The 10000-nt window shown below is 46.6% G+C and overlaps 1 protein-coding gene across 18 annotated transcripts in view; it reads left to right on the top strand.

Moving 5' to 3' along the window:
* The window catches only part of LOC125043556 (E3 ubiquitin-protein ligase lubel-like), a 134926-nt gene that overhangs the window by 115763 nt on the left and 9163 nt on the right, over positions 1-10000 (top strand). For 13 of the 18 annotated variants that reach the window (XM_047639738.1, XM_047639744.1, XM_047639734.1 and 10 more), the window contains 10 exons: positions 1186-1953; positions 2249-2494; positions 2722-2784; positions 3015-3071; positions 3744-4334; positions 4739-5337; positions 7721-7966; positions 8327-8524; positions 8809-8946; positions 9500-9637. In XM_047639738.1, the coding sequence (XP_047495694.1) occupies positions 1186-1953; positions 2249-2494; positions 2722-2784; positions 3015-3071; positions 3744-4334; positions 4739-5337; positions 7721-7966; positions 8327-8524; positions 8809-8946; positions 9500-9637 (3044 nt within the window). The remainder of the gene's footprint in view (positions 1-1185; positions 1954-2248; positions 2495-2721; positions 2785-3014; positions 3072-3743; positions 4335-4738; positions 5338-7720; positions 7967-8326; positions 8525-8808; positions 8947-9499; positions 9638-10000) is intronic. The other 5 variants (XM_047639746.1, XM_047639749.1, XM_047639748.1 and 2 more) reach the window with 3 other exon arrangements.

Below are 10000 nucleotides of genomic sequence, written 5' to 3'. Positions count from 1 at the left end.
GAATACGTTTCACGTTCTGACATATATATGCCATCAGTGGTTTCCCTAACTGAAATTAAATTCAGTTACTCAATAACTCTCTATGTCTGCTTTCACGATTCTCCCTAGCGTAGGCAGCTTTAGGGATCACCATCACTGTGGTAAGATTTATAACGCATACCAATTTATCCGTATAAACTGTTAGGTGTATGTGACTCATACTATTTAATGGGCGTGACAATAATGATTCATATGAACTACCTATAAAATGAGAAATACAGCAAGGATGCACACATATTCACATCCAAATTGCATTTTCTCTTTTATGTAAAAAGAAAACAAAATGGAAAGAAGAAATAAAATTCTGATCCGCGAGGTCCATCTACCTCGCATAAAAACTATTACCCCATGTCTCCCTTCCTTTTGTGGCACTGTGCTTTACCTTCCTGTAGAGTCCGTTAGCTACAAACACCAACTCCGGCATCTTAAGCAGCCTTGTAAAGCTTATAATTTTATTTTCTGTAATATTTCCATGTCCATTCTTTCATAAAGTCTTATAAGTAAATTTCCTTTTTTAAAGATTAACATATTGCTTAGTGCATGTTCTCTTTTCTTTCTTTTTGGAAAATGAAATATTTTGCTAGCTTACTTCTGTAAAAACAAAGGCTTTTGACAGTGTGGAGATATGGAGGTTTGGTGTGTCTGCACTTTGATCGTATCTGGAGGGTGAGCTCGAGTGTGGACTAACAGACCCTCATTCTCGATAACGTCCTGCAGCATCTCACTTGCTAAATCATTCCTGCTCATGATCAAAATGTTTGCAGTCTATTTTCTTTCATGTGAGATCTCAAGCTTGTTTTTAATCACTTTATACTTTTGGAAACCAGATACATTTTCTACAGAATAAAGTTGTTCTTCTTGTCGAAGATTTCTGTCAGCAAATTTTCGAAACGCAGTCGGTTCAAAGACGCTTGATGTTTCTGGTCACGCTTTTCTGTTGGCAATATTTTTTGTGTAACTCACAACACTGGCGCACACTAAGCCGCGTCATAAGCACTGATTGTAGTTCTTTGCCCTCTGCGTCACCCAAATCTTCATATTTCGCCCTGTCCTCTCATTTTGTTTTATTCACGAGACAAAACTCTCGCTGTGGAAAGTCTCTCACTTGGGATAGTTGCTAACGGAGGGAACATCTGTCCTCCCCAGATGTGGTGGTGCATCCTCTCAAGGCATTCACTCACTACGCAGATCTGTCTATTTCCGAGTTCTCAGAAGATCCTCATAACCCAGATGCTATTAGTCCGCTGCCTCATGAGGCGCTTCCACCTCACCCAGACGCTCTAGCTCACACGCCCTTCTCTCCCCGCGGCGCCGCTGAAGCCAGGCCGCGTGCGGGCGAGGCCCCCCGTGAGGTTCCGACCTCGGGGACTCACGCACTCAGTGAGTCTGCCGCCCCGGATGCCCGGCCCAAGAAGAATTACCGCAAGTACTCGAGCACTCTTCACGTGACTCTCTCCTCGAGGAAGCCCGAGCCCTCCCCCATAGTCCCAGCCAAGCCGTTCGACTCCCATAAATCCGAGCCGGATCTCCGGTCCTCTGACGCGTACGAGTCCATCTCAAGCGGCCAGGCAAAGCAGGAGGAACCTCTCCACTCCCCCGACTCCCGCGCCCCCCGTCCGGAGAGCCGGTCTGCCCCCTCCTCCGTCAGGAACTCGCTCCTGCTCGGCGACTACGACGCGAGCGACGAAGAGGACTCGGTCAGCATCACCACCGGCAGACTGAGCCTCTCCTTCAGCTCCGACGGAGTCAATGTGAAGTCGGAGCTGGTCCAGACGGAGCAGGTCGCGGCGTCCGAGCACGAGGCGGCGCTGGAGAAGGCGGCGTTGGGTGACGAGGACGAGGACAACACGGAAACATGTGTCAGTAATCCTTTAGAGGAGGACGGATCGTTGGAAGAAAGGGTTAGGATGGCAGGTAACTGTGGTGATATCTGGAAGTGTAGGCTGGTCCCATGTCCGCACTAACACTCCCACAGTGTCATCACACACCCACACGCATCGTCCCACCCTCCTCCTTGGGCATGACGCTAACTGTGCTAATTCTCTGTTCTCTCAGCTTTTGCATCACTATCAACCTCTAAAACATCCCCAAATATTTTTATCAATCCCCCCTCTTGCTTAAAGCATAACTGACTTTCAGTATTCTTTCCTCTACCAAGTGCGATCCCATTCAAAGAGAGCTAACGCAGGCTTCGGCTCCCCGTCCTCAGAGCGGAGTGACAAAAAGGCCGGCGAGGTGTCGAGGTTCGAGGAGCCCGGGATGGCCCAGACACGCCCGGGCCCTGTCACCATGCAGAAGGCCACCGCCATCGTGGGCAAGGCCATCGCGAAAGCCATGGCGCGTGAGACCTCCGTCAGGGAGTCGCTCAGCAGATCGGTGACGCCTGAGATCGGCCAGGACGCCCCCATGGTCACGCCTGAGCCGTCGGAAGAGGAGGAGGAGACTGTTGGCCAGGGTGCGTGGTCCTTGTTGGGTCGTGAGAAACACTGTGGAGAATGTCACGTCCGCCTAGATCATGTCACCTTCCTCTGTCAGCATATACATCTCAATAACTGATGATGTGTTTGTGAAATGTTCTTTGTAGGAAGTTTGGAATGGATGGTACCGATATATAGAGAAGCTTTTTTTTATATTGAAAGAAAATTAAGGAAAATATGTATTGATATAGTTTTCACATTGCAGCTCCGATTACCGATTCTGAAGATGACGATCACCTGCGCACTCTAGACACCATCCCTGAAGAAGGTAATGTTTCTTTCCTGACACAATGAAAAAATGATTTTAAAAAATCGATAATCGTAGTATGTTTTGTTTTGATGAATTCCAATAATACGTTTAATTCCATTTGTTAGTTCTTATTTTCCCTTTTTTTTTAGTCCATTTTCTTATTTTTCTTTTATCCTCTCCTATCCATATTTCTATAATGCTGTTATCTCCCTCTTGCTCTCTCATTATATTAGTCCATTCTATTTCAGAGGAGATCAGTGAAATGACTGAATCGGGCCGGATCATTTCCAGATCAGCGTCTAAGAGTAAGTACAAACTCTCAGGTCAAAAGAGTATACAGGGAGAGTAGAGTAAAAAATGTTCCTTTGCAAGTAAACAGTCACTACTGTAGTAGGACAGCAGGGACTGTTATAATGGTATGAGTAGTCCTTTTCTTTAAGTCACGCTCTGCTTCCATTTGTCAGCTGTAAAGTGAGCTTCTTGCTAACACGAGCGTTTTCATGCTGCGTTCGTGCTAGCGTATTACGCTTTCTGATTTTATTTTATTTTTTTCTTATTTTTTTCTCTCGTCTCACATGACAGTATTTAGCTTTACATTGCTGAATTCGTCGACACCAAAAAAGGTTTGCGAGACCAGGCACACAGTAAATTGATGGGGCGGGGCCTAAGCACTTTCATAATGAGTTCTGCTGACAAGGTACCTTTATTTGGACATATAATCTTCACACTGTCATGTATTATTCACTCTTGGGTAAGTCTGCGAACCCGGCATCAGCTTCACTCACGCGCGAGCCTTCCGCTGCTTTGTTGGCAATACGCAGTTCTAATATCACGCTTCTACGCTGACCTTCCGCTGTTGCATTGCCTCGCGACGATGCTGTGCTGGTCTCGCTCCCCTGCGGTGTCCGAGATGACCGTAGAGCCCAAACTAACCCGTTTCCTCCTTCCTGCTCTGGCCATGTCGCTCTCTCTTCTAGATCTGTTCCTTCCCTTCAACCCAACGGACGTTGTCCATCTGAACGCCGTCGGTCGCGGCGTGGCAACTGCTGCTGCTGCCTCCCCACGACCAAGCGCCTCCAGCACCGTCAAGGTCGCGTCGGACGAGAAGAGCGGCACCCCCTCGGAGGCCGGACGCCCCGCCAGTATCCCGGAGCGTGCCGATGAGAGCGTGTCCGAGGCGCCGCACAACTACTACAACGACCCCAAGTACAACTACTACAACGCCGCCGCTGGAGCGGAAGACGCCCCCGCCGAGGAGCCGCCGGTCAAGCTCGCCCCCAATGATTACGAGACCATGTACGAAGTCAAGCGAGAGCTGGATAGTTTGCGCGACACCAGCGAGGTCACGATGGGGAAACTCAATGCCCTCATCACAAACGAAGCCCAAGACGCGCGCGACAACGACGACGAAGGTATCTATTACGAGGAGGTCGTCCTGAAATCAGGCATCGACCCTTCCTCTCAGGCAAAGACCGAAGCTGGGAGTGAACCTTCCACCACTACACCCTCCCGCAGGCGCCGACGCAGGCGTCGACGTGGTCGTGGTCAGGGTGAGGGCGGCGAGGCAGGTGGGGGTCATGGCAGAAGTCAGTAAAGGCGGACGACTTGCATGACGTTACGCCGGCATGACATTCTTGCTCCTCACACCAGCTCACTCTTCTCTGCCACTTCCTGGCCCTAATGCTTCTTTAAATACCGCAACTTTGGCGTTGGCGGAATGTTTACCTTTTGTTTATAATATAGATAGATAAGTACTCTTTTGTTTTGTTTTCTTTAATCTAAATTTCTAATAGTTAGATCTAATCATAGACTTGAATACCGCCCGCCATTAAATACTTCATTAAATGCATGAGATCCAGCTAATTCAAGCTTTCTCCTCGATTTCCATATTTTGAGCATTATAGTTATGACCTTGAAGTTTCTTCCTTGACCCACGAGACAACAACCGCTGACGAGGATACTTTTTGTCTAGGAGCGTCCAGAGCAGACCAAAGTGAACCTTCCGCGCCTGCGTCGTCGTCGTTATCATCCGCACCGCCCCCTCAGGCGCCCGCCGACACTTCACCGCCTCCGCCCGAAACGACGCCCTCAGCGTCGCCTGCGGAGTCTTCACCGGCACAAGCTGAAGCCGAAGCATCACCGTCTGCGTCCAATCCAGTGCTGCTTGATCCAGCCGAGACGCCAGCAGAAGCTGCGACTACCAAGGCCGCGGGCGGACGCCGACGGGCCAGGTTATCAGACAGTAAGACTTATTCCATGATAGAAATCGTGTCGACCAAGACCAAGGAGGAGGCTGCGGACTCTTCTCAGCCTGCGGAAGGAGCCGCCTCTACAGCCGCAGGGACCCGCCGCAGGAGACCCAGAACGGCCGCCGGCGCAGCCGACGCAGGATCATCATCGACGACCAACCAGTCCTCCGACTACGCCGCTGCCACTGCCTCGACGACCTCTTCGACGAGGACGAGGTCGAGGGCGAGGGTCTCGGAGTCATCAGGAGACTCGGAAGACGATGACCGTCCGTCGAGGGTGAGCGAGGAGGATCCCTCAAAGATCCCTCATCTCTTGGTCCAGGTAACACGGCCTTAATGCTTCTCACAGCTTCGCCCTCCAGTAACCAAGAGACAGACACCGAGTCTGCTCTCAGTGCAAACTTTTTTTGTTGTTGTTGTTTTTTTTTTGTTTTTGTTTTTTTTGTTTCTCAAGGGTCTTCTCGCCCCATGTCTTTAATTCATTCAGCACGCCGGTATCTTTTTTTTCTCTCTCTCACCACTTTCTTTTCTTTCTTTTTTTTGTATTCATTAACTTATTAAATTCTCTTTGGAGTCGACTTGTCCGACACGAGAGCAGATTCGATGGCTTGTCTAATGAGTGACTATCGCCATGCATGCACTTTTTTATTATTAAGTTTCTTCCTTCAAAATCATAAATGAAACTGAATAAGAATAGATCGTAATAAATGGATAGTTTTTCCGTAGTCGAACAACGTTGCCACTTACACAGAAGTACTACTCTCTTTGCCACTATATCAAGAATGCGCAGTAGGCATAAAATCACAGTTTCTCTATCGTACATTCTTCAGTATTTCTTCCTTGTTGTAAAGATAGCAATTCTAAAAGCCAAACAAAATATATTTAAATGCTGAAGTAAAAATTACCATCACTAGGCTGTAGCATCTGTTGTAGTTGTTTGCAGTCTTAAGAGTGACCAAAATACCGCTGACCTGTGACCTCGAGCACACCGACCGAGGGACAGGTAAGCTGATCAGAGTGATTCAAACCGCTTCCTCGCGAATTCACCGTAGGTGTTCTAGCGGACTTCCAACGCGACTCTAGACTCGTGGTAGAGTTATGTGAAAAAAAAAAAAATATGAAGTAGACAATTTGGCTCCGGTGTATTTTCAGTTGCGAGCTGTGTGGAGTGTTCCGTTTTGGTTCAGTGTTGTCTCTATCGATTCGGCTAACCCACAGTGATCCACCAATATTTTTTTTTCTAGATTTACTTTTTTTCTGATTTCTCTTTTGTGATCTAATACGACATTTTTTTTTTCTCTCTCTTTTTTTTTTCTTTTGTACATTTCCACTTTCCTTTTTTGTGATTTGATATGTCGACCATACATTTTTTTTTTTTTTTTAGATTATCAAAATCTGCCTCATCTTCATATGCACATTTCATTTTCACTTTATTTGTTTATCAATTTTCCCCTTTTTTATTATGTTTTGCACATATTCACCGTGTTTTTTCTTTCTTTCCCCCTTCTTGCACGGTGTAGCTTCCTCAACTGATTGACCAGGTTCGTACCAAGGCTACACATCCTATTATCGTTTTCTGTTTGTTTGTTTGTTTTTATGTTTTTGTTTTGTTGTTTATGTTTTTGTTTATATGTGCTGTATATAGGACACTGTCATCTTGCGATTCAGATATGAAAGACAGTGTATATCCAAGGATCGTTTTTCTTTTCCTGCCTTTAAACTTATTTGAGAGAATGGGAGAGAGAGAAGGAGAGAAAAAAAAAGGAGAGAGTGAGAGAGAGAGAGAGAGAGAGAGAGAGAGAGAGAGAGAGAGAGAGACAGAGACAGAGACAGAGACAGAGACAGAGACAGAGACAGAGACAGAGACAAAGACAGACAGACAGACAGACAGACAGACAGATAGACAGATAGATAGAGACAGACAGACGAAGAGAGAGAGAGAGAGTGAAAGAGAAAGAGAAAATGGGGGGTGATAGACGGACATACAGACAGACAGACTGGCAAGTAAATATAGACAACAGAGAAAAGATATGGATAAATAATGAATAAAGAAAAAAGTAGGTAACAAACAGATATCCAAAAAGATACAGACATGCAGCCAGAGACGAGGCAGAATGAAAGCAGGGGATAGAGATGGTGGGGGTAACAGTAAAGTAAGAAAGAGAGAAAATGAAAAGAGAGAAGCATATAAGGAAAAAAATGAACAGAATAGGCAGAATAGGGAGGCAAAAACAGAGGAAAAGAGCATGGGGATTCCAAAGCGTGAAAGAAGTTAAAAGGGACGAACAAAGAGATAGCTTTAGGAAACACGGAGAGATGTGGATGATGACAGTGAGTGTGTATGTAAATCCTAAAATCCAGTCCTTTCTTTTTACATTACATCCATAGATTCGTGAGTGGGACAGAAATAAATCGTTCATTTTCTATTACATTTATTTCACATGTCCTTCAGCTCTCAGTCTTTCCTACTCTTGCCCCTACACTAACGGTCCTTTGGGATCTTGCGGATTCTCGCTGTCATTCGCACATTCCTTCTTCACTAATTTCTTCCATCTTCTCCTGTGCTCTTCACTGACCTTTTCGGTGACCTTTTCGATGACCTTTCCGATGAACTTTTCTGTTCTCCTCTTCGCCGACCTCTCCTGTCCTCTCTTGCCCTGTCGGCGCATCCCTCACGCCCTCAGACTTCCGCTCTCGCCCGCCAGATCGAGGGTCTGAAGGCCCGACAGAAGAAGGAGTCCGACTACCAGGAGGTGAGAGAGCTGAAGGAGCAGATCCAGCAGATGAGGAAGCAGCTGGAGGCTAAGATGGAGGAGGAGGGGAAAAGGCCAGACACGCCCGAGACGCCCAAGGACGAACATCCGCCGCCCGGGCCGCTCGCAGACCCCCAGGAGCCGGCGGAGGAGCAGACCAAGATGACCAGCCCCGAGGAGGAGCAGCTCAACTTCGATGTGAGTCACAACTACTCAAGTCTTACTTTGTGTGCGTGTATACTATACTATATATATATATATATATATATATATATATATATAGAGAGAGAGAGAGAGAGAGAGAGAGAGAGAGAGAGAGAGAGAGAGAGAGAGAGAGAGAGAGAGAGAGAGAGAGAGAGAGGGAGGGAGGGAGAGAGGGAAAGAGAGAGGGAGAGAGAAAGAGAGAGGGAGAGAGAGAGAGAGAGAGAGAGAGAGAGAGAGAGAGAGAGAGAGAGAATGAGTGAGATGTATGTGTATGTGCATAAAGGGTAAAACGTATATACATGTATATGTGTAGCAACACGTATCCCCTTTCACCATCCCCCCTTCCTGCTGCAGAGGACGGTGCGTCGGTTGCTCGCCGAGGGGCACGCCGGCAGCTACGAGAAGGCTGAGCTGGCGGCGCACCTCATGAACTTCAGCTTCGACGAGGCCAACTCCCTGCAGGCCGCCGAGGAGTGCTCTTCGATCTACACGGCGCTGCAGTTCCTCCAGCAGGAGTGCGAGCTGTGCGCCGAGAAGTATCCTATGGGGAAGGTGCGGTGCCTTGTACCCTCTTTGCCTTGCATTTTCTTCGCGTCATATTTTCTTTCATTCCCGGCCTAAAATAGCTTAAATCATCTGTCTGATTTATAACGGAACAAATTTGATTTCTTGTTTCTGAATTCTCTTACAACCCACTAGACCATATAATTTGTCATTAAATGTAATACAATCCAACAAACTAAATGCACCAACATTTCTTAAACGAACTAAAAGAAAAAGGCAAATACAGCGACTACAAGAATCCACAACTCAAACGTGTATTTACGTACCGGCAGATGGTGTCCATGCTGCAGTGTACCCACCGGTGCTGCTGCGAGTGCGCCAAGACCTACTACACTTTCCAGATCAAGACCAAGAACATTCGCGACCTCAGGTGCCCCTTCTGCAACGAGCCTGATTTGGACGCCTGCGAGGTAATGCCCTTTGGTTCCGTTAGTGATTGGGGATGTCTTCGTCAGTGAGTTAGTGATTGAGGATGTCTTCGTTAGTGAGTTAGTGATTGGGGATGTCCTTGTTCGTGCGTTAGCGATTAGGGAATTTAACTTTATTAGTAATTTATTTTGTAGGATTATCTTTGTTACTTGTTATTCTTTTGCTATGGGTATAGCTTCTTGATGTATTCACTGTATGTACATATATTTATAAGCATGTATATACATAGATAGATGAATTAATATAGATGTGAACGGAGAACGCGATATATCTATACAAATAACTGGATTTAGATATAGATATAGATTCTTTTTAGCTCCTATATTTTAAACACTTCTTTCTTTCTTTTTCTTTGTCTGCTTGCTCTAACTTCCTCGTCGCATCCGTTGTGCCTCTCTTACCATCAAATCGCACAATGCTTTATCATGTATACCGTTACGATAATATCATCATACACACTGTTCACCAAACTTCCCTAGGCAAGATCTCCCATTTGTGTTCAGCAAGATCATGGCCTTGTTCTCTGACCCGCAGGAGATCGCCAATGAATACCTGAACAACATGGACATCCTCCTGAAAACTATCCTGGACTCGGAGACGCATGAACTGTTCCAGAGGAAGTTGCGGGACTGGACTCTCATGAAGGATCCGAACTTCCGCTGGTGTAATAAGGTGAGTCTGGCGAAGGGGAAGGTGGGGAAGGAGGGAGAAGAGAAGGAGGACGAGAGGAGAGTGGTGGTGGTGAAGGAGAGAGAGAGAGAGGGAAGGGGGGAAGAGAGGGGTGGGAAATGAGGAAGAGGAAGGCAGGGGTGGGGAATGATGAGGAGGAAGGGGAGGAGAGAGAGGAAGAGGGGGAAGGAGGAGGAGGAGAGAAGAAAGAGGAATGAGAAAGAGGAGGAGGAGGGACGCAACAAGTCATTTAATATAACCAAACAATGGCATCTGCTGGTGGGAAATCAACAAAAATAAGTTTACAGTATTACGAAGTGGAATAAATTATAGCAGTTACCTTCTTTAGCTAAAAAAAAAACAAAT

The sequence above is a fragment of the Penaeus chinensis genome, chromosome 34 (genome assembly GCF_019202785.1).
Source record: "Penaeus chinensis breed Huanghai No. 1 chromosome 34, ASM1920278v2, whole genome shotgun sequence".
NCBI classification, from domain to species: domain Eukaryota; kingdom Metazoa; phylum Arthropoda; class Malacostraca; order Decapoda; family Penaeidae; genus Penaeus; species Penaeus chinensis.
This window is presented reverse-complemented; position numbering and strand designations above follow the sequence as displayed.